The sequence below is a fragment of the Chlamydotis macqueenii genome, chromosome 13, assembly GCF_036417535.1.
Source record: "Chlamydotis macqueenii isolate bChlMac1 chromosome 13, bChlMac1.mat, whole genome shotgun sequence".
Taxonomy (NCBI): Eukaryota; Metazoa; Chordata; class Aves; order Otidiformes; family Otididae; genus Chlamydotis; species Chlamydotis macqueenii.
This window is the reverse complement of record NC_141568.1, coordinates 15,936,406-15,960,604: the sequence shown is the minus strand read 5'-3', so window position 1 is coordinate 15,960,604 and position 24,199 is coordinate 15,936,406. Positions and strand designations below refer to the sequence as shown.

The following is a 24,199-nucleotide window of genomic DNA, read 5'->3' as shown; positions in this document are numbered from 1 at the left end:
GGCACCGGCTGAGCACGGCACCGGCTGAGCACGGCCGCACGGCACCGCCCCGCGGTGAGCACGGCCCCACGCTGAGCACGGCCCCACGCTGAGCACGGCCCCACAGCCCCGCCGTGCGCAGCGCCGAGCACCGCCCCGCGCCTCCCGGCCATAAATACCGGACGGCGGGAGCCGCTCGGTACCGCTGCGAGCACAGCCGAGCCACGTCGTCTTGATCCGAGCTAGGTCGCTTTGAACCGAAACCCGCCGAGCCATGGACCCCCAGGACTGCACGTGTGCCGCCGGTAAGCGCCCCGTCCCGGCCGTGCCCGGCCGCTCCCGTCCCGTCGGGTCCGGTCCCCGCTGACGGCCGCTCTCCCGCCCCAGGTGACTCCTGCTCCTGCGCCGGGTCCTGCAAGTGCAAGAACTGCCGCTGCCGGAGCTGCCGCAAGAGTGAGTGGGGGGCTCAGCCCGGGAGGGGGGTAGGGGTCCTGCCCCAGGGGAGTGCCTAGCCATTCCCTAGAGGAACTCCTCCATCCCCTCGGAACCCCCATGGGCACCGCCCTGTCCCATAGGAGAGCCCCCGCTTGCCGTGCGGGACCCCCATGGGGACCTCCCCACCCTTGCCCCATAGAGACCCCCTCCCCTTGTCCTGTGGGATCTGCTCTGGAGACCCCACTGCCCCTCCATGGGGGTGCTGCAGCCCTGTGGGACCCGGGGGTCCCTTCCTCTTCCCCTATGTCCTGGAAACCCCCTGCTCCCCTTTGGGGGGGTGCTCATGCCCTGTAAGACCCCCATAGTTTTCCCTCCCTCTGCCTCCGTGGAGCCCTCCCTACTCCGTTTTGGGAGGGTGCCCCTAACCCTGTAGGACCCCCGGGGAGACCCTCTGCCCTATTGGGATCCCAGCCCTGCCCATGGGGGGCGGTGCGGGGGGGGGGGGGGTGTAAAGGGGTGTTTCCCACTCTCCATAGGCTGCCCCTGTCCCATGGGACCCCCCCTCCCTTCCCAGCCCCCCCCTAACTCTCGTGTCCCCCCCTCAGGCTGCTGCTCCTGCTGCCCTGCGAGCTGCAGCAACTGCGCCAAGGGCTGCGTGTGCAAGGAGCCGACCAGCAGCAAGTGCAGCTGCTGCCACTGAGCCGCTCGCCTCTGCCTGTAAATAGCCAGAACGCTTCAGGGATGGGGGGGTGGGGGGCACAAAAAACCCTATTTTTTCATGTTTTGTATTTTCTGTACCAGTGGTGAAACTGGATGGAAATAAAGGAGTTTGGCTGAAGGTATGAGTGCTGCTGTTGGGCTAGGGTGGAGGCTGAGCCCTGTCACCACTCATGACTTGTGTGGGAATTGTTGCCTTGGGGTGGTGGGGGCCTACTCGCAAACAGCCCCTATGGCCTTCCTCAAATGGGCTTTGCACTTCGTTGGGGGAGAAAAGCAGCTTCCTGGGGCAGGGGATGGACCTCATCCTGCATGTCAGGTGTCTCTGGGCATTTCCAAGGTGCTGGTCCTCCAGCATGGCCCTGTGCTGCTGCTGGAGGGCACCTGGCCAAACCCCAGTGCAGCTGCCTCATGGACAGGGACACAAAGCCCCCCAAGAGCTGGTGCTTTGCAGACTCCAATCTGTTTGCAGAGTAGATCATCCCCAAAGGGACTTTTTCCCTGCAGCTTCTCCGTGCTGAATACCGCCAGCTACAGTGCCCAGCTCCTCCAGCCCTGGGCATGACCTCCAAGCACTTTTTTCTAGATTTTTTTTTTTTTTTGGGAGCACCTTGCTTGGAGCTGTGATGCCCTCCAGGTCCAGGAGGGCAGACAACTGTAGCTGTGAATAAGCCCAGTGTAGGTTAAATGCAGCACTTGGCTGCCCTGATGGTGGGTGGCTGCGGGGGGCGGGTGGGGGGGTGGGGGTGGCGATGGGAAGCTGTGTGGGCTGCTGTTTTGCTTCCGAAAGTCTCTGCCAAGTGAAAGTTGCTTTTTATGCACGGGAGTTTCTGCCGCTGGCTGAGACGGCTGCTGCTACCTGCCTGTACCCATCTCTGGGGTGTGTCTGGCCCTGGGGGCAAGTTCCCAGCCCAACTCCCAAGGCTGGCACCCCACTGCTGCTGTGTCACCCCTTCCCTGCCTCCTGGGACAGGGGGACAGCTCAGCTGGCCAGGGATGTCCCCTGCAGCCCTTGGTGGCCAGGCACCAGAGACAGCACAAATTCAAAAAGCAACACACTGGGGCAGCCCTGAAATGAGGGCACCCAGACACCCCCCAGTCCTTTTTTGCTAGACTAGGTGGCATGAGAAGCAGGGAGCGTGGCACTGCCAGTCCCTAATGCCCAGCCCCTTGCTGGGATCCTTCAGGTACCCAGGGGAGCTGCTCATCTTCTCCCTAAAAGCTTGCCCAGCTTCAGCACATGGCTCTGGAATGAGCGCCCAGGCTCGCTGGTGAGAAAAGCGACACTCAGCTCAGCACCCATTTGCCTTTTAAATGTGTTGCCTTATTGCAGGAGCGCATCTTTTGCCTAAGCAGCCTCCCAGCACCAACTGTTGCAGGAGAGACTCAAGGCTGGAGACGGGGCTTAAGGGCCTGCCTTGCCCTAAATGCATTTAAAAAAAAAACAACCCAATGAATCTCATGGGAAGGTGCTTTGCTGGAAAATAAGACTGTCAGGGAGGCTGATGTGGCCCTGATGCTGGAGCCCGCTGCAGCAGGGCTGCAACCCCAGCCAGGAGGCAGCTGAGGGGCTGCAGGCACCCGAAACAAAGCTGGGGTGCCGATGGGGCTTTCCCCTCTCAGGAAGCGCCCCGGGCATCAACCGCTCCCTGTTCCCAGCTCTGTGCCAGGGTGGTACGTGGGCACGCACCTCCGGCTGCCAGCCTCCCCTGCCTGCTCCTGGTTCTGCCCCTGCACTCGTCCAGCAGCCCGAGAGCTGTGGACCCCTGGCTCATCGCCCATTCCAGTCTCCGCAGGCGTGATTCGGGGTGGGGAAAGCCACGAGGCCGGCGGGATGGGCGCAGGTGCCCACGGGAGGTGCTGGCCTGGGGTGTGCCCAGCACTCGGCGCTGCCTGTAGCTGCTCCCGGTGAGGTGACTGGGGGCTTTCTGACCCCCTCGGGAGTGTTTTCTATAACAAAAAACCCCTGCTTTTTAATGAAGCGGGAGCCTGTGCGCCCTGCGCACCCTGTGCAGACGGGACGGGCACCGTGCGCAGAGGGGACAAGGACACGCGCACACGGGACAGGCACCCAGTGCAGAGGGGACGGGCGGCCGAGGGGACAGGTGCCGTGTGCAGAGGGTACGGGCACCCGGCGGGGGGCGGCCGAGGGGACAGGTGCCGTGTGCAGAGGGGATGGGCGCCCTGTCCTCGGGGACGTGCACCCGGTGCACCTCATGTACAGGGCACAGGCACCCAGCGCACCCAGCGCACCCAGCGCAGAGGGGACGGGCGGCCCGCGTACCCTCGCAGAGGGCCGCCACCCCTGCCGAAGCGGACCCCCCGGGGCGGGCGGCTGCGGGCCCGGCGCAGCCGAGCGCTTCCATGAGGATTTGCTGCCACCTGCCGGCTCCGGGTCCCAGCGCCGCTTCATCAGGACACCCGTCCCACCAGAGGACACCCGTCCCACCAGAGGATACCCGTCCCACCAGGACACCTGTCCCACCAGGGCATCCTACCGGCGTCCCACGCACCCCACAAAGTGTCTGCCCCAAACATCCCGGTGCCACGAGCGCTCTCCCCTGCTAATTTTCGGGATGAAGGTCCGCAGAGGGTGTGACTGGGCACCCTAGGGCCAAGCCCAAAAACAGCAGGCCCCAGGGCACGGATCAGCCTGTGCCACGGGGAAGACACGCTTTGTGCGCGCCAGGTCTCGGCGTGCGGCGTTGAGTACAGCAGCAGGAGTTCAAACTCCAGGTTTACAAAGAACGCAGGCTCTGGGGAGCCAGGCGGGCACCCAGCATTGGGAAACGTTGGTTTTCCGGGGTGGTTAGCCAGCTGCTGAACAACCAGCAAGCGCCACAGCACGGGGAGAGCAACCTCACTGCCTCGGAGGGGGAAAAGTGGGAGTTTGCAGGTTTGTTGGTTTTTTTTTTTTTCTTCTGGGGAAGGCGGCTGAGCTGGAATGGCTGCGAGTCACCTTCACCTCCTCGGAGACCTGAAGCAGGGCCAGTGGAGTTGGGGCAGCTCTCGCGGGGCTGTAATTTCTAGCAGAAGTGCTTATGGGCCGCCCCACGCTCTAATGGGGTCCCAAATCTCTGCACCGAGCACACGCTGCGGAGAGGCGGGGGCCAGCCTCGAACCCGCGGCCTCCGGAGGCACCGCACCGCCTCCCCCCCCCCCGCCCCGGCCTCCCAACACGCTGTCCGTGTCCGCCTCCCAGCGCCTCAATAAAGTTCTTGTCGTGAAGGGGCGGGAGCCGGCGCGCGGAGACGTGCGGCGACTGGACCAATGGGAGGGCTCGGCGCCGGGAAGCGCAGCCGCTCGGCCAATGGAAGCGCGGGGAAGGGCGTGAGGGCGGCCAATCGGGGCGCGCGGCGCGGGGACGGCAGGCGCGGCGGCCGGCGCGGCGGGCAGGTGAGGGCGCCTCGCGGCAGTGTCATGGCTTCCCCTCCCTCCCTCCCTCCCTCCCTCCTTCGGTGCGCGCTGGCGCCTTCCAGCCTCCCTCCTCGCCGGGTCCTGAGCCATCGGCAGCCGTTCCCCCTTCCCGGGGCTCCCTCTTCTCGGCGGCAGGGCGGGCCCTGCGGTGGGGGGCTCCGGCGGGGCCTCCCCTGGGTAGAGTCCCCTCAGGGAGGCGGCTGCCTGAGGCAGGGCGTGACCAGCCCCGCTCCCTGGCGAGCGACTCAGCCGCAGTGCGGGCCGCTGCGGCGGGGCGCTGGTGAGGGGCACTCGCAGGCCTCCCCGTGGGCCTTTCTGGGACTCCTCGGGGGTTTCTGTGTGTGTCTGCCCGCAAAATGGCTCGCGTTAAAGCATCGAGGCTGGCTCTGTGTGTGCGAGGGGTGTTCTCTTCATCCAGGCTGGTTTGTGCTGGTGGGCAATGCAAAGCCCAGCTGTAGAAGGGGAGCTTAGCATTTAACCAAGGTGCCGTGTTGATGCTTCAGGAAGAAGCAGCTCGTTGTTTGAATGGGGAGGTGTCAGGAGGGTGGGTCTGTCTGTGCATGTGATTTGGCCTCAGTGTTTCAGGTCGCTTGTGTGGGGCTTATCCCTCGCTATGGCAGGGGTAGTGGTTGCTTCCTGACTGAGGAAACAGCACCTGCTGCCGGGCTTCTGGTGGTGGGAGCTCAGGAAAGGCACAGTGTTCTCTACATTGTCCCTGGCTCAAGCAGCAGGTTTTGGTAAGCTCTTGTGACCTTGTAGTTGCCACACGTTGCTTTCCTCTATGCCTGTCAGACTATAGAAGACTTTTGAATGCAGAAGATGAACCATACATGATACTCAGGACTCTTGTGTTTTTCAGATCGGTAAGTTTGATGCAAGAGAGGACAGCTCTCTTTAAACACATCGTGGACCCTTCAGACTGTCCTTGAATAAGGATGATGACTAGCCCTTTCCCCTAACCCTGGCTCACAAGTCCTCTCTACCAACACCAGTGGTGATTCCTTGTGCAAAACTGGTGGAAATGACTATAAGGATTACTTACAGAGCACCTTGGATGCAGAACTCTATTTCTGAACCTAAAGAATGCTATTTGGTAGTCTCTCCTATACAAGATTTACTCCATTTTACGGCTTTGATTTTCTCAAAGTCATCATAAAGTGTACAAAGTAACTTACTTTCGCTGTTTGGTCCCAGCTGCCGACAACAGCCAAGCTTTTGTGACGTGATGTGGAACTGCCTTTGTGTTAGAACTTGAGCTGGGTATCAGTATTTAATTAGCAACTACTGTGGAGTACTGGGTGCTGTCTGTGTCCCAACATTATCCTAAACCAGAATATATTCACAGTGAGTGGAAGGGGTTGAGTTACAGTCCAAGTGTGAACAAGGGCTACTTCCCTCCTCCTTCAGTTTGGCCATGTTGTCCTATGGGACAGTAGTCAGGTCATGGAGAACTAAGGTGAGGGTGACAAAGAAAAGCCAGTTCTTCTGGGCTTTACTGCTGTTCACTTATGTTGTGTCTCTAAAGGGACTCCTTGCAAAAGCTTCTAGGGGCTTACAAATAGGAAAAGCTTAAAAATTTCTTGGAGAATGTATGTGGTTATGTGATCTAAATCCATAATGTTCCCGTGGCGATAATATCGTAGGAAATTCAGTGGGAGGATCTGGGTTTTCATCCAAGGAATTTCAAATACCAGACTCTCTATTTAATGAGGGGCAGTTTGCCACCCCGTGGAAGTTAGTGCCCTGCTGAGTTGGGTGAGAGTCAGGTGCTTAAAATAAGTCCTAAGTGTTTGGAAAAGAGGGAGAGGGATGAGATGGCAAAACTGCCAGCTGAGTCAGTTATTCAGGACAGTGGGGACTTGAGACCTCTGTGAGGAGCTTCAAAGTCAGACGGCAGATAAAAGGCAGTGTTGACAAATGTGTGATAGTGTATATTGGGAGAAATAGTTTAAAATGCCTACTGTTTGGTTCCAGGTTAAATAATAAACAGGATAGAGAAGAGTCGTGTGCCCTTGTTTGCCCTTGCCCACAGTGCAAGAACAAATAACTGAATGCTGGTGCCTTTAAAACTTTGAAAAACATTTTTGTTCAACATATTTAGTGTAAGAGCTCTGAGGTCATAAAAAGATTGGACTTTTGCATGTCTACCTACAGATGAGCAAAACATACAGGACTGGTAGTCTTCATGGGAGTGGCCTGGTTTTGGCTGGGATGGAGCTAGTTTTCTTCCCAGCTGCTGTTTTGGATTTAGTATGGGGTTTGGTATGTGGAGAACGCTGATAATACACTGATGTTATTGGCTGTTGCTAAGAGATCAAGGACTTTTCTCAGCTTCCCGGGTTTTGCTAATGTACTGGTGCAAGAAGCTGGGAGGTGTGTGGCCAGTACAGTTGACTCCAACTGGCCAAAGGAAGTATTCCATACCATAAACGTTATGCTCCGTATATAAGGGGGGCAGCCCTCTCACTGCTCGGGATCATTCCAAGATTGCTCTCGGTTCCGTGGCTGCTGCTCGAGATGGGCTGTATCAGCCCTCAGGTGGTGAGAAACTTTGCGTTGTTTGCTTTTTATACTCTACTATTATTGTTATTATTGTCATTATATATAGAGAGTAATATTATTATTATCTCTTCCTTTCCTGTCCTAGTAAACTCTTTTTATTTCAACCCAGGAGTCTTCCTTTCTCTCCGATTTTCTCCCCCATCCCCCTGGGGAGCAGGGGGTGAGCGAGTGGCTGTGTGGTGCTTAGTTGCTGACAGGGATTAAACCACAGTGGGAAGGCAGAGGAGGATTAATTGGTAGGTGGTAGAAGAAAAAAAAAGTTTGGAAGATTATGTGGCCTATTCAGGATTTTCCTGCACCAGCCTTTTGTTGCTGGGGGAACGGGCTGTCATACCAGATGGAGTACCAAGAATAGCTTGGAGCTTTCAGGTAGTTGTTTTTTAGGTGGCTTATCCTGATTTAATATGTTTATAGCATAGCTAGGATATGGAAGTTTTCCCTTTGCTAGGTTTGATTAAATATTTATTATTGTTCTTTAAGTACAAGAGGGTGATCTATTGAAAATGTGCAACAGACATTTGGGTTGTACTTGGTTGCTTCCACTTCTAGAACATGAAAAATAAGGCAGGAAGAGACCTCAGGAGTTGACCTCAGTGATGTGTCTCCGCTCCTGGTGAGCGGGTCAGTAGGTCTCCACCGTTTCTATTTTATGCCTCTCCTACTCTTAAAAAGCTCCAGTGACAGAGTGTCTGCGGCCTTAGAAGGCAGCTTATTTCAGTGTCTAACTAGTATCCTGTGAATGTCATTGTGCTTTCCTTTAAAAACAAACAAAAATTTGATCCCCTGCTTTTTGATTTCCATCTCTGCATTTCTTAATCACAGAATTTCTTAATCATCATTTCCCCTCTCTGTAACATGGGGATCACGTTGCTGACTTCCTCTCTGAAATGTCTGGATGTCTGCTTATGCAAGTGCTGTGTGAGAGCTGTGTATTATTACTGCTGCTCACACAGAATTCCCCAGGCCTGCGGAATGCGACTTTTACTTATTCATGTTTAGCTTAGTAGACAGAAGCTGCTACGCTATCTGTAGCAGCTCAGGCTTGAAACCTGTAGAAAAAACACTTTGGCCTCAGATCTTGGCTGCAGCAAGTAAAGAATTGCCCGCTTTCTCTTCCTCGTGTGCCCTTGTGTCTTCCTTCCAAAAGAACCTGATCCTGACTCATCGGACTGCGTCTCTTAAGCACTCTAGGGTGGAAGCCTCTGTGAGAGGGCAACGATGGGTTTCTTCCTCTTTATTTCCCATTTTGAAGAATCTCTTTGTGACTTGTGGATCTGTGTTGGTCCATCAGCTATTCTGAATGTAGTGGGTGAGGCTTTCCTTTTCCCCTGTGAAGTCTTTTTCCTTTCTTTTTTTTCAAAGCACCAGAAAAATCGAGTTGTTTTTTTTTTTTTCAGTCTATTTCTCAAAGTTAATTATTTGGATGACACAAAGCCTGTCAGTATGTGACGTACAACAGACCCTTGCGCGCACATTGTAGTACTCCAGCTTTGCGTCCTTCTGAGGCTAGTACAGTAAAAAGTTCATTGTGGCCGTATTTGGAGTATAATAGCTACAGCGTTCTTCATTAGATAGCATTGCAGCGCCCTTGAGTTTTTAGGGGGTTTTAAGTAATAAATCATAATTTGTAATCCCTCTGAATAGACTTAAGAAACCTGTCATCATCTTTTCTGCTTTCATTTTGGCTTAAATCCAGCCAACCTGTACAATATATAGCGTTTATTTGTGGTTTTAAATGTTGGGGAAACATTAAACTGGGATTTAATGGAATAGTAGTCTAATGCAGCAGCTTCTATTGATAAGTCATCAAAGTTGTTTTACAGAAGAGCCTTTTCAGTCCTGGCTTTTAGCCCAAGGTCGATCTGATTTCACAAAAGTTAGTTTAATTTCTCATGTATTTTCTTTCCCTTAGGTGTCAGTTGTTGCTCCTTCCCCAGCCAGACATGAAAATCTGCCATCGCTCTGCTCGTTACTGTGGTAGCAGTTTCCGTCTTGCACAGCAGCATTAAGAGTCAGACTGCAGTCTCTGGAATGCAGTAAATTCTGTCAGGGTGGAGACAAAGTTGTTCGTGCTGTTACTTAGTCGAAGTATTTGAATTCTGTCGCTTAGAAAAAGCTGTTTAGTGTTGGCTCTCTAGATTTCTGCTGTTATTTCCAGTGCTTGGTTGTAATCACAGGTAGTTTAGCTTACTCCAGAATAACTAGTTTACTCTGTATTTGCTGAATTCAGTTCAATCTCACGGAGTTGTTGCAATTGTCCTACATCAGCATATTTATGGGACAGAGCTTATACAGTACTGATGTGGAGTCTACAGCTATAAAGTGCAGGTTTGGGAGCAGTTTTATGGTGCACTGATTCTCCATGCTTTTGATTTCAGTGCTCTGAGAAGTTAGTGCCTTCTTATGCTCCTAGCTTTTTATCTCGTTGGTAATGAAAAGGGGAAGGGGACCAGATTGGATCAAATCAAGTTCAAGTCTGTGCTGTTTTTGCAGTTGCTGCTCCTGGAGGATCTGATCAATTCTTAACTGTACCGGAGTGTGGCTTTGCTGGTCAGTGTCTGCCAACAGAGGCTGCTTCTGGCAGGGGTGCACCTGAGTTATCGCAAGTAAACACTGCAAAGATGTTCTGTACTGCATTGCAGGGCATGAAACTGCTTATTTCCACCAGCACCCCTCCCTGCTCCCCTCCATCTCGGTGACATGCTAATCTGTTCAAACAAATCCAGTCTCTGCTATCTCACCTGATTAACAGTCAGTGTGAGTATGATTGCTGCCTCCTCCAGTAGCTCCCAGCTTTCCAGAAGTGGGTGGGGAGCGCTTGTGAAATTCTCCGTTCCTGGATGCCGGCTGTTTGGGTTTGTCCTGGCACCCAGGCAGCAGGGATCAGTTTCTCTTTCTAATTGCATATGTCTGAATGAATCATCATGCAGTGCTTTTAAATCACTTGTCCAGACAGACGGAAGCAGTGCTGTTGTACTTGAGAATGGTGGTGAGACTGAGAACGTGAAGAATATTAAAATTGTACTGTTAAATCGCTTTGGTATGATTGAGGGATACCAAGCAATACTTGAATTGCAGACTGGTTTTGGTTTGTAAAAATGCCCTGTTTTCTTCTTCTTTGTGGGCTCCCTTGAACCAGATAGTCTCTGTTGTTTTTTACTTTTGAGTAAATGATAAAGAGCTGGAGTTAATGCTTGAGACCTGGTTTGTCTTTTGATCCCAGGCACTTTGGGTTAGGGTGCAAATGAGAGAGAGATTGTACTGGAGATTCCCATGACTGTAGCACCATTCAGCAAGACTGGATTTCTATGATGTCCCGTGGCTTTACGGAGGTGCCAGGTGCTCGTAGCACGTAGCTGATTTAGCTGCAAATCATGGATTTGGTGCCTGGAGTTGAGGGTTTGAGTTTCGTATTTCATTAACGTGAACACCATTGCAGCTATGTGTTTTTTCCACGTCGATCCCAAGCACGTACATTTTTGTCCTTTCTGTACAAATAACAGGCTCCGTTCTGATTTTTGGTGATGCACTAATGACCTCCCCTGTTACAGCCCATGCCTTACGCTGTATAGTTTCTTTAACTGTTCTTTTGTTTGGTGTATGCAAGCAGTTCTTGCAAACATTCATAAAATTTTCCACATGTGTTGAAGTTAGACACTTATCTTCTATGTTGGAACAACATGTACTTATTTCTTTTGACTTTGAGGGTTAATGATGTACGGATGAACACGTTTTAGTAGATGGCTAGTTACAGCTGTTTTATATACATGTATACGCTCGTCTGGTTTGCTGGTAGTTTAAGCTCATGTTGATAAGTTATGTGTGTTTTCAGCCCTCATATCTATACTTACATATCTGTGCATGCATATGTATGTGTTTCCATTTATAACATATACAAATATATGTATGTACAATTAGTTTATAGCTAAATTAACACCAAATTATTCCCAGGGACGTCTCCGCTTTCACTCTCCTTTGTGTCAAGGCAATACATGAACTGTCATGTGGCATCTGCATCCCACTTCTGGCAGGTCTATAGATCTGCCTTAAGAACGCTGTCCTGCAAAGCAAAGCGCTCTGAGACCACTTGAAAGTATTTGCTTGATGTTTAGTGCTTGGGGAGGGTGGGCAGAAGAGTATCCTGTTCTAGAAGACATGCTCTTGCTGGTCTGTGTCCCCATAGGTACAGGAACTGTCTATAGCTGAGCTAGAATTTTCTTTCTCTAAAGGTTTCTGGGCATCCTGAGTGAAACCTGCAACAGAGATGGACACCGAAGGCTTTGGAGAGCTTCTCCAGCAGGCAGAACAGCTTGCAGCGGAGACAGAAGGTATCTCTGAGCTCCCTCATGTAGAACGCAACCTGCAGGAGATCCAGCAAGCTGGGGAGCGCCTGCGTTCCCGCACTCTGACCCGCACTTCCCAGGAGACTGCAGATGTTAAGGCGTAAGTACGCAGCCCCGACATTGGCAACCCTATGCAGAGGGTAGAAGCTGTTTATGGGTTTGGTTTCTAACATGTGGGGAGTCTTGCTGGGAGGACATGCCTGCAAGAAACAGAATGACTGCAAAGCTGGTTTTACGAAAAAAAAAAAGGGGGGGAAAAATAATAAGTAATTGAATGATTTATCTGAGGAGCTACCTTTCCTGATTTCAGGCACTAAATCTAAAAAGTGCAGTACCTTCTTCTGGCTCCTGCTGAAGACATTTACCAACATGCTATAGAATTTTTCTATCTAGAAGGACTTGGCAGCTGTGCAGTACTGCAGTGGAACAGCAGAAGGAGTTCAGCAGGGCTGATGTGGTTAGATATATACACCCAGGGCTGTTCAAAGTTTGGTTTTTATGTGGCTTTCATAACGCTACTGGGAGCACTGTCTATACATGGTGAGCTGCTGACCTAAATATTGGCAATGAATTTGTGTTTGGAGTTCTACCTGTTCAATACTGATTTCATACCTGTACGATTTCTTCCTTACAGGTCTGTTCTTCTTGGGTCTAGAGGGCTTGATATATCGCACATATCTCAGCGACTAGAGAGTCTAAGTGCAGCGACTACATTTGAGCCTCTTGAACCTGTGAAGGACACCGACATTCAGGTAGGAGCGTTTCTGACGCGTGAATTACACTGCCGTTGTAACTGCCATTCCTGTGTTCTGATTTAAAGCTCTTCTAGGCACATTGTGGAAATTGTCTTGCCCTGTGTTTAATTCACTGGCTAGAGGAAGTACAGGGGAGACATGCTACTTTCAGTGACAGATGTTTGAGGTGGCCGCCAGAAGCGGCATTAAGTACCAGATCAGCAGAAGTACTTTAAGTTCCAAACTCTCGCTGAAGTCAAGAGGAGCTAGGTACGTACTTATTGCCTTTGAGAACCTGTCTTTGTTGGCTTTGAAGCCTAAATTGCACAGGGATACCTCTCCTTCGTAGTTTAGAGAAGTTTTTATGTGACTGATTGGAACAACATATGTGGAACCACTTGGCAATTTTGAGGTGTTGGAATAGGGGGCATTTGAGTCAACATGCAAAGGAGGTGAGTATAGCTTTTCCTTTCACTGTATTTCAGATGTCATAATCTTGTCTTGGTGGTAGACTGACTTTGCCATCTTTCATATTCTTTACCAGTGTGATTTAATCTTGTAAATTTTCCTGTAGATCTCTCCAGATGCATTAGAAATTAATGTGACCCGATCTATTTTTGCTTTATGATATTTGCCTGCCCTTGTAGAATATCTTCATGATAAAGAAATCCCTGGTATTCATTATTAGTTAAGAACACGTTACGGAATTGATGTTATGCGTTGCGTTGAAGATAACTGTCTGAATTACTGGTTAATGAAGCTTACATTCTCTCTTTACTGGCAGATAGCTAAGTTAGGAGGGTCGAAAGAGTTGTAAGCTCTTCTTTTTCACAGAAGTAGTATGCCCTGAACTACTTAACTTCAGGAGAGAAGGGAGGTGTGTGAAGTTACCCCATTTTTATCTAATGGTGTGTTTTATTTAAGCATCTGGTGCTGTCCAAATGCCGGGGCCTTATTCTAGTCTCATTCTAGTGTTAGGAGCCCCGTGGTCTCCTGTTTTCCAGCAGGTTTATTTAATCTCCTATTCTCTAAGCCCATAGCCTTTCTGGCAGGCTGTGTGTGCTCTGGCTGGGAATGCAGAGGGGGGACCGTGTGTGAGAACTGACTGCTGGGAGCATCCAACACGTTTCTCGAAGATGAGATTTCTTCTTGTGCTTTTGCACCTCTTCACCCTCTGGCAATTCCTGGCATATTTGGCTATCTTCTCTCACCCTTCCCAGATGATTTTTCCCCTCTCTTTCACTAAAAACTAGTGTGCTCTGGAGACTCTATCTATTGCACGATCCTAGAGTGAGAGCTCTAAACCACTGGCATTTTTCACTTTCTACCTTTTCTCATTTTATTATTTTGTTCCAATTTCTTATGTTCTATTTATAATTGGTGCTGTTAAACTTGGTACATGTCTTCCTTGACCTCATTCTGTCTAGATTTTTTCAATAAATCTTTTTTTGGGGTTTTTCTTTTGTTTGTTTACTACTGCTGTTAATTCCTTTTTGATTTCTGGTGTTTTTCCTTTATGCTTTAAAGAGCCATCTTATTCTAGATTCTCAAGCCCAGAAGCAGTGGAACTCTTGAGTTTTTGGATCTGAGATTGGTGGCATATGAGAAAACAGACAGGATTGCATAATACTCACATTTTACTTTATTTTACTGGTTACCTAACCAAGATTTTTTTTTTATGACTCATGTCAATATTTGAATGTTTTTCATTAGAATGCATTTATTTCTTTAACAAAGGAAGTGTTTAAGTTTGAATTCATGGTGGTTGACATTATGGACTAAGCTTGCTATAAACTCTTAAAATTATTTAAATTAAAAATAAACATTTTTTTTTTTAAACAAAAAAAAGTGACAGATGAAATTTCTTCATTGGAAAAGCTTGAAGGACGTGGGAGGATACTTTCTTTTTAAAATATTTTACCACCTGAAATCAAGAGATTTTTAGCCATGCTTAACAAATTTGGTATCTGAGACCAATTAATTTCAACTGCAGGTGATTTCTGTGGGAACTGGGTACTTACCTTGCGTAGGCTTTCTTGAAAGTTTCTTAAGTATTGGTCGTTTGCCTGTTTAGGTTCTGACATGCCTCTGTGTCTAGGCATCATTTTCAATCTGTCTCTTTGCTACAGAAGTTAATGATTTCTTTTGTCTCATAGAGACAATTTGAAATTCAAACATTTTGAAATACAAGCTGGATACTTCTTTCTTTATATAAGGCATTTTAATTGACTGAACATTTTTATATGGCCTGTTTCTCATAGGATTCTAGTCCATCCCAGTGGAGCTTGACACGAAGCACATGTGTAAGTGCATGTGTGTCATCTAGTAAATAAGAAATTTCTCATTGATTGTTTTCAAGCTTAATAAAAATGTTTAAGATTCTGAATACTGTGCTTTTAAAATAAGTTTTTATATTGTGAATACAGATAAAATTGTACCCTCCTGACCAGGAAAAGCTTCAAATTTAGCATAAAAACAGTGGTTAATAGCAAATCAATGTGTTTAAATGGCCAAATCAGCCAATGAGATTCAGCCCTTCCTTCAGGAAAACAGCTAAAAACGTACAAATGAAAAACAAGATTAAAATCAATAATTTAAATCAAAGTTCCTTGCTTGCTGTTTTGAATCATGATTAACACTGGTGATTTAATCAGTGATCACTTTAATTTTAATCTAACTACTCATGTCTGAGGGCTAATACATGTGTGCTTTGAATGTTTAATTTTTTTTGCAGGTTATGTGCAGAAAACCTTCATAGAAAATTAGCTAAAACCCATTTGGAGTGGGAAGCATGGCAAGGTGCTCTGTTTTAGATCATCTTGCAGGCACATGAGTAAAGTGTCTTTTTGGAATGTTTTGTCCCTGTTTGGTTTGCACTTAACAGGTGCAAGGATTTTTATGTTGTTTTGCAGAATCTCATGCTCTGCTCTGTCTGAGGATATTTGCAGTCAAACCTCAAGCTGTCTGGCTGATGTTGACTATGGTCTGTTACCTGAAAGTAACTGCCTTAGAATTTGACCAAGTCTGTACTCATCTGTAGGTCCTGGTATGCAGTCATCAACACAGGATCTTGTCCTTTCAGAGCATTTTTTATTAAATTTTTTTGTTAGTTACACAAGAGGACCTTAATGTTATACGCTGCTGATTATCCTCTAACTGGCCCTGTTAACCAAGTAAATCTCAAAATTATTTGATGCTTTAGATAAAGACGGGCTACAAAAGCTTCTTCCTATGTTACTTATACCTTCTGATGATTGTTGGGATTTATTTTCATTCTTCCTAGCTAATTAGTTTCATAAGGCTTCTTCAGGCTTGTGTTTATTTCGGGGCAGATGTAGCTCTCCCTTTACTCTGTGTAGCATTCCCCCTCCATAAGTTGCTCTCATTGCGTTCTGGAAGGCAGTGTGCAGAGTGATGCAAGGAAGGGATCTGGTTCATTTCGCAGGACTTGACCATTGCTCTGCTGTTACTCAGTGTTTACACAGACATACTGGTAGGCTTTAATTCTGTGTACTGGGAAGGGCTCTTCTGTATCAAGCCTGCAGCCTGCACTTGCTAGCATTACCATTACTCTTTTCTTTTCTTTTTTTTTTTTTTTTTTTTTTTTTTTTTTTTTAAAACCAACAACTTCTTCCCAAATACTTAATGAGCTTGGTCTACAGTTTATCATCAGTATTGTAGGCTCAGCTGTCCTTTCTTAGTCCCATCTTTTCCTGGTGCTCAACACACATACTCACAAGCCTGTGCAGTTTGCAGCAAATTTATTTAGCTTAAATCCTGTCTGAAACTTACTTGTCGTTTCTAGATTCTTTAACACTTTAATTATTCTTGTATGTGTGGTGTCCCTCAAGCTACAGTTTGAGCAGGTATTGTTATTAGTTTGGAAATACTTTACAGCATTATTTGATTAAGAGGCTGAACCTTTTTTCAGGGAAGCACCTGAAACTGCAAGTCTGTGTGCCCTTCCTCCCTGTGAAGCTGCAGGGGGACTGCGTTGGTACAGCCCGTGTACACCAGGGCGCAGGAGGAGATGGTGCATCTGGAGGTGAATGTGGGCACTTGTGCCAGAGGCACAGACCTAAAGCATAGCCTTTGCTGACTGTTGCAGTTATGCAAAGGTTACAAATATGATTACATCGTTATTGTATGAATTTTAGGTTTCTGCTGACTTTTAACTTCTATCAAAGCTCTTACAGACTGAAAATACTCCTTAGACTTCCTGCCGTGTGCTCCCACATCGCTCCTTTGCATCCAGTGATTTCTCTGATGGTTTGCTTAAGCTTCTCCAGCTTTCTTACCTAGAGTATTTATTTATTGTCTCTGTTGCTTCTTGTGTTGCGGTCTATTCTAGCAGCCTGTATGTGGGCAGCATAGAGAGATACGCTAGAATCTAATCTCTCAGCTGATGGCACTCAGCACTGCAGAAGGAGAATTTCAGGAAATATCCCGTTTCTTACATAGAAAGTAAAACACAGCAAGAAAAATCAGAGGGGAGTATCCTAGCGCATGAAATCCCAGGATGCTGATGTGAGACATTCAGAAAGTGTTAAGACAATATAGGAATTCACCTTAGTAGAAGCCTCAGCTTGGGTTAACAAGCAAGAGGGTCTTTCTGTACAGAACCTCTTTTAAATGGTGCTCTATAGTGCTGACTAAAAAGAAGTGCACCAAATTGCAGCTCAATTAATTATCTGAATTATTTATCAGTTGTAAAATGTAGATTGCTTGCACATAAAAGGGTTGTAAGTCCAGGAAATGTCTCCCACTAGAGCAGTAGGCCGGGAAGATTATGAAAAAGATTGTAGGCTTGCCATTAAATTATAGGAATTTGTATTTTCCCTCTCTCGTTTCAAAGATTGTGTTCTTAAACTGCATGGATCACAACCAACACTTCTCACAGCAAATCCAGTTCATAACAATTCCTATGCCAAGAGTTTATAAAGATGGAGATTTTCTAAATTGTCAAAAAGCCCTATTTTGGCAAAATCTTTTTGGAGTTGAATATGATAGTCAGATGATTCTTGATGCCATATTTAGCAGATATATGTGTGGTTAGTTTTTTTGTTTGTTTGTTTCTTTGTGGCTTTTAAAAATCCCAGGTAAGGGTTGATCACTCAAGCTGGTATCTCAAAGATAAGATACGTGTATAAGCTTAATATTGACATTCTGCTCAGAAAAGTCTGTCTTCACACTTCCAAAGGTACAAACTAAGATGTCCTCTTCTAGTGAGCACTGTCATAGCAGACCTCTCTCAGGTCCCAGTAATGGCAGCCTGAGGAGGAATAATTACGAGAATATGGGAAGGTTGCGCTATTGTAATGTGTTTGCTGGGACTTGACTCTTGCACGTGTGCTGTCTGGTTTATGTGCGGATGTCAGAGAGGTTCAGTGCTGCTCTAGTGGACTTGTTTGGGATACCTGGTAGGTACCCCAAGGCCTGCTTCATACCTAGCAAGATTTCTTGACTGATTACAGTATATGTTATGCTTTTTCTGTGTGTTTTGTGTTTTGGACGTGTCACGATGGCTTGATACTAGATTTATACTCCCTGTATGCTTGTTTTGAAATGTCTAAGCCCAAAGGCATGGTGGTAATTTTAAGAAATGGTGTTGCTCTCACTTTTTTAAGGCTTGGTCCAGCTCTTTGCAGATCTGTGAAATAAATACTAGAAGCAAACACGAGCTCTCCTTGCATACATTGCTTGTCTGCTTAGAAAGTTTGCGGTGAAGTCCTGGTCCATTACACTGAAGGAACATTTTGTTGAATTATCCATTTGTACGACAGTTTCACCTTGACCTTCTGATCTAGGCAGAACTGAAATTAAAGGTTGCGTACCAGGGTTTGGTTTTGATTTCTGGGTGTGGATGTTCAGAGTATTGACTGAGTAGCTCTTTGGAGGTCCAGACACAGCAATAAGAGCTTTTATCTAAATGAGGGCAGAAGGTTAGACTGAAATCTGTCCAAGTGGCAAATGAGGCAGACTGAAATTAAGTATCTGGGATACTTTCAAGTTTTTCAGAGTACCGTAAACAGGCTTTGCATCAAAGGCAGCTTTGACTTCTGTTTTAGTGTCGGTACAATCTGGTCCCAGGATGCTCGCCCCAGCACTGTATGTTCTGTTTGTGTGTGTGTATGTGCCTATGACTCAGAATTTAAAAACGCTTACTCTGACATCAGGTACTGAAAGGGTGCATTATTCAACCAGGGAGCTCTTACTGCTATTTTATATTACCATTTGTGATGTACTTTGTGGTATCTGCTAGAATCATACCAAAGCCTGTGGTAATCTACTGGAGTGTGACTAAAATCAGAGTTTATAAATGGAAATGCTGACACAACCTTAAAGGGGCAACCTCAAGTGCTGTTCACCATCCATTGTCTGCATTAGCTTAGCCTGAAAATGCATTTTTCCTTTTGCAGATTTTGTCCGTTCCCATTTGCCAAACATTGATTTCTCCCCCCACAAGTCCTTCAGTTCTAATGGAGCTTGAAATTAAGGTGGCTTTATTTTTCTGTAGCTTCCTTATTCACCCTAATCGATGATGCCAGCACAGCTGTGGGGACCTTTTAACCATTGCAGACCCAGGACAGTGAATGCAAGAGGACGACCTTCTACCTTGGGTTTTTTAGGGTTGGTTGTTAGCTGTTGGTTTCTTGGTGTTGCTGCAATCCAAATGAAAAATATTGTTTGTGGTTATAGTTGTGAATTCTTCAAAAGCTGTAGAAATCTTATACTCCAAAAATACCTCTCTACAAAAGTTCTTAGAAGTATTTTTTTTTCCTCCCATTACTAGTGCATGCTATCTTGCCTAGATTCTCACTGATTTAATTTAGAATTTGATCCTTAATATATACATTTAGGCATGTAAATCAAGAATATAAATATCCTGGTAATTAAAACTGCCTCTGGCCACATTTAACACAATTGAAGAATGCAGTGATATGGAATGAATGAGTATTTTGACATGCAATAAATGGACTTAAGGATGTGGACCTTAGAAATATAAATTACAGAAACTTCCTCGTCTCCAATGTGTTTGCGTGTCTCCCTTCCTGTAGGTAATGTGTAACAATTTTACATAAACCTCTGAAGGATAGCTGCAGCCTGTCTGTGGCTCTCTGCCCAGTGATGAGATTTGCAAGGGCTTCTGCAGCACGCAGCCTTGGCGAGGCAGCGGGGGATTCGGTGGCCTGTCTGCCACCTTCCTGACACTGAGCGGTCTCCCAGGGCCCCTCCGAATGAACAGGCTGGCCCCAAGCCTCCCAAGGCCTGTGCTGGTCAAAGAATGCCCTGGGAAATGCCAAGGTGTGCATAGACTGGGGTGTGACTGGGGTTGAAGAGTGCAGACTTTTCTATTTCGTAGCCAGCGTGGGGTTTTTGTTGTAAGGTTTTTATTTTGGGTTTTTTTTTTTAGTTAAAAACAAACAAAACCAAAAAACCCAAAAAGCTCCTTTTGGCATCAGACAGGTGAGTGAATAGTACTGTATTAAAAAGTTGGGGGAAGTGGGGGAAGAGAAGCTCAAAACATTGTGAATGTATTTGGGGTTTTTGTGTTTTATTTTTCTCTCACACATGTAGTTTACATCTGAGCAGCAGTTTTCTCTAGTTCTTGTTACTGCTTTAGTGGCATGATCTAGTAGTGCAGTTTTAAATTACCCTGACCGTATTAACCTTAAAAACAAACAAGTGCACCCCCCCAAAAACCCCAACCATGGCATGTTTAATGTAGAATACTCTATGGTGTTCTGTTAGTTGACCAGATTATAGTCACTCCATAAATGCTGTGATACTGAATTATTTCAAATTTCTTTTCTTTGCTTGGTTGCATGCTATCCGGAGTAATTATGTGGTGATCTTCCAGTTCATCATGGTTCCGATCATGGATTCCTAACCCTCAGGGGTCAGGAACTGGGAGAGAAGTGACATGCTCTGCCTTTCCTTTCATCATGGGTAAACAAGAGAGTATGAAAGGGACACTTCAAAACTTTATGCTAATACAAGGTCATGAGACAGAAAAATTGAGAACTCTTGTTCTAGTAGCTATGTTTATTGATCTATTTAAATTCTGCTGTGTCCTGGCACACTTTATATTTCCTGCCTGCCTAATCCAGATATGTTCTTTGCATCTCAAATAGGTACGACTGTAGACTTTTAATAAACATCTTTGAAGTGTCTATCGTAAACATCTTAAAACAGAGACCCAATTTTGAGTCGTAACACTTTACTTGGTTCCCCCCTCCCCTTCTTTCCTTATGCTGTGTAGTTTTGTTCTTTGAAAATTGTTCCAGTTCCTAATTGAATGTTAACTTGTACCCCCCTGAAGGGGCAAATATGATACAAAAGGCAGTTTGGGGATCCAAACTGCAGCCTCTACTGTGCTGAGGTGTAGACGTGTGTCTCAGTAGCATTGCAGGACCCTTTAAAATGCCACTCGTAGCCGAAACTCTAGACGAAGCCTCAGCTGATGGGATGTCATTATCTGAGTCAGAATTTCACCAAGACCCTGCTTGGACCAGTGTTACTATTGCAAGTAGTATTGTGGGATCGTTAATGACTTTCAGGATCTGTGCATCTTACCAGGAGGACAGCACTTCTGGCAACACGGTACCTCTTAACATCACGCCGTCGCGTTAATTTAGTGCTTGCTGAGGTCTTGTATTGACTGCTGACCTAGACAGCGTGTGCTCAGCATGTGCAAATGAACTGTTGGAATTAGTGCCTTCGTGGTGCTGGAAGAATTTAGTAGAATGGTTTCATCTCTGTGGCTATAAGAATGGTGAGAAGAAACAATGATGCAAATTCTTGCAACCTGGCAATTTGCCACCTCCAGGTATCATGTGATAGAACAATTACTTGGGCTAAAGAGATGGGTTTATTTATTTATTTGAGGCTCAAGTGCAGCTCTTGCAAAGCTCTACTCCATTTTGTTTTGTAAAATATTGACATTTCCATCAATTTTGAAACCATTATGAAGAAAGCACAGACTTTATGGGAGAGGATTCGGAGATTTCCAGTACCTTGGTTATAGCTCTGAAATAACAGATCTGCAGGGCTGTGCTGGAATTTAACAGCACACAGAAGTGAACTCAGCTCATCCTTGTTCCATTTAGGGAAATGTGAAAAATTAACAAGAAGGTAAATTAAGTTTCTAAAATATTGACAGCGTTTTGGATAGTAACAGGATAAGACCACAGTTGGGAGTGTGAAGGTTTTGGTTTTTCTATTTTTTCTTTTTAATGTATTTATTTTTGAGGTAGTCAGGTTCTTTCCTGAGTGGACCATGGTACGTCCTTCTAGTGCCTCTGTGGAAATTGGAAACAGAGACACTGGGCTTTGGGAAGCCCTGCTCGTAGCCATGCAGAGGTCTCACTGCAGGGACTTTTCACAGATGGCGGAAGCTTTAAGTCCCAGTGTTGCGGTGGGTTAATGGATTTAAGGCTATAGGTTTGGGGCTGAAAAATGAACACTTACCTATTTAAGTCAGTATGACTTTTCAGTTCATACTCCTAAAAGGCAGAAATAAAGAAAATTTCCCAACTGCAATAGGAAGAAAAGAATTCTGATCTTCAGTAAACTGTTTTGAAATGGGACAGTGTGGCTTGGAGCTGACCTATACAAAGAGGGGTGGGTTTGTTACCTTTCTCCTAAACTGTTGTTTTTGCAGGGGTTTTTGCTGGTGTCTTTACGACTTAAGCATTGTCTTGAGCATCTTTCTCAACTAATCCCTCATGGTGCTTTGAGCTGTACAAACCAAATCACTCTTTCACAAGGGGAGTTTGTAACATGAGCAGGCCAGGCTGTCTCACTGTACTCCTGTGATCACAAACAGCATAAAACCCTGGACACTTTCTTGCCAGCAAGGCTGTTCATCAAATCTATTAGGAAAACCAGCAGCTGCTGCAGCTCTTGACTCCCTCCCCTCCTTTCAAGCCCCCCTAATTTACTCAGTCCTCTTGAAAGTGTTACTCCACTGATGAATTCCACTGGGGTTTATTACCAAGCCATTTCTGTAATTCATCAGTCTGGGAAAGGCTGCAGGTATATTGTTGTGCATGCCCTCCTCTCTGCTATGGTAATTAGTCAGTTTGACTCCACATCCAAAATCTTAATCCTAGGCATTATCAAGCTTTCGTTTAAAATAGTCTCTCACTAATAAGTGTGTAAACTGTTTACCAGTCCCTGGGCATTGTACTGTGGATGTACTTAAGCTTCCCCATGCAAAACAGCAGCCTGAAAATTTGGCAGTTTGCAGAAGTGTTTGGGTTGTGTATATGTATGTTTTTTAACTTCCCTTTTTGAAGTCAAAATGAATTCTTATTCCTGCCAAGATACACTCCTGAAAGAAAGTTGCAGCCTTTTGAGGTGGAACTAAGGACACATGCATTTGCTTCACTCATTTAGATTTTTGGCACAACTTCTGTTCTCGCTGCCTCTTTTCTGTTTTCCTTCCTGTCCTTTATTTTTCATCTTTCTTCCACTCTCATATTTTTTGTCTTACTCCCTTTGCTTTCATACTTTGGATCCATTTATTACCTCCTCCCCACTCTTTACTGGGGTCTGTGCTCTGACAGTATTTTGGGTGCAAGAGGGTTATTTACTTACTTTGAGCTAAATCATTAAACTTCCGTTTAAACAAAAAGCGATTGTTGCAAAACGTTTCGTCTTGTTTTTCTGTGTGCATGGAAATGATCAAAAGAAGCTTAGGGAGGCGAGCTGGAAATTTTCTATACCATTCCATTATTTGTATCCCAGCAAGCATGCAGGGTGCATGGTGCTTCTGCCAGAAAGGATCCGCTTATGCAGCGTTTTGAGCTACAGCTAGCAGATTACCTTTTAATTTAATTGGAACAGCATGCTTAATTGTTGCTTGGTAAAAATGGCTTGAGAGCTTGGAGACACTGAGTTTTAAAATAACTTTATATAGAATAAAATTGCGTGTTGCCAGCTTTTGTGACTGCAGTGCAAGTCTCTGTGGACTGTACTGTCAAAGCACCGACTTCTGGGTTATGTGCTATCTTCCGTGTTTGTTGTGGAGTGGAGGTGGGGAAGGGGAGAGAGGTTTTCTGATTTGTGGTATTTTTGAGGGAGCAAAGGGAAAGCTTGCCAGTGTTCTGTGAGTGCTTTTCAGAAGCTGGTGAATGAGGAAAGACTGTGGTAAACACGTTGGTGCTTAATTTCAATTTCAGCAGCTTTTAAACCTTTTCGAACGGTTCAATTGGCAGTCCTAGACTTGAATTGGAGATGTGGGATTAGCTGAAACAGAACTTGTCATTGTTGATTTATTAGATCGGATTTGGGACACATCTATTCAGTTGCCTTTATGTGCTTATGACCAGCATGAGATAATTCAGAGGAGAAACACTGACAGAGATGTTCATGGGGATATCTGCTTGCTTTATTAGACTTCACCCTCTTCTCTAGTGGTTAGAGATTGGTTAAAACCCTGAAGCATGTGGGATAAAAATTCTTTCCACAATTTTATTGTTAAACACAGCTCTAGATGTTGTCAATATCCATATACATACTGAGTCAGTTTTTAATCCCATTATGTTTTTGGCCTTGCCATCTTCCTGTGGTAGTAAGCTCCACAATTCAATTACAGTTTGTGTTAAAATTTATTTCCTTTTATTGGTTTTGAGCTTGGCATCATTTAGACAGACATCCTTTCCTTGTTGTTCAGACCTGTATGGACTGGATTTCTGGATCTGCCCTTTCTAGATAATTTATTTCACAGACTTTTAAAGTACCAGCTCTTATTTGATTCCTTTTTAATGTTATCCATCCTGAAAGTGTTCTCATCTCACGTCACGTGAGAGGGTATACATGCTTTTGCTAATTCCCCAAATCTGTCCTGCCGGTTTTCTTTTGAGTGGCTGTCCAGCTTACACGGTGTTCTTGATAAAGCCATGTCATTGTTTGGTTTCTCTGATAATCAGGTTCTGTGTAGCCAAATTCAGTGTGAAAGGCAGAAGGAGCAATCTGTGAAGGATTCGATTTTAATCTCAGATAAGT

General features: G+C 46.1%; 2 protein-coding genes across 4 annotated transcripts in view; both read left to right on the top strand.

Annotated features, from left to right (window-relative positions):
• The first annotated feature begins 55 nt into the window (after positions 1-55).
• On the top strand, positions 56-1,252 carry LOC147599141 (metallothionein-2). Its single transcript, XM_086758091.1, has 3 exons — positions 56-284; positions 367-432; positions 1,020-1,252. Exons 1-3 carry the CDS (start codon positions 254-256, stop codon positions 1,112-1,114), a joined length of 192 nt encoding a protein of 63 aa, XP_086614217.1. The 5' UTR covers positions 56-253; the 3' UTR covers positions 1,115-1,252.
• Positions 1,253-4,510: 3,258 nt separating this feature from the next.
• NUP93 (nucleoporin 93) overlaps positions 4,511-24,199 on the top strand; it is an 82,971-nt gene continuing 63,282 nt past the window's right edge. The window contains exons 1-3 of one of the 3 annotated variants that reach the window (XM_086758477.1): positions 4,511-4,527; positions 11,340-11,553; positions 12,088-12,205. In XM_086758477.1, the coding sequence (XP_086614603.1) occupies positions 11,375-11,553; positions 12,088-12,205 (297 nt within the window). In that variant the 5' untranslated portion in view covers positions 4,511-4,527; positions 11,340-11,374. Of the gene's footprint in view, positions 4,528-9,639; positions 9,661-11,339; positions 11,554-12,087; positions 12,206-24,199 lie in introns of those variants that run through there. The other 2 variants (XM_086758478.1, XM_086758481.1) reach the window with 2 other exon arrangements.

Bases quoted from the DNA above. Each gene is read 5' to 3' on its own strand.
- LOC147599141 (XM_086758091.1), top strand. From the start codon at position 254: ATGGACCCCCAGGACTGCACGTGTGCCGCCG. The intron at 285-366 runs GTAAGCGCCCCG...CTCCCGCCCCAG, and splicing joins GGACTGCACGTGTGCCGCCG to GTGACTCCTGCTCCTGCGCC. The intron at 433-1,019 runs GTGAGTGGGGGG...TCCCCCCCTCAG, and splicing joins CTGCCGGAGCTGCCGCAAGA to GCTGCTGCTCCTGCTGCCCT.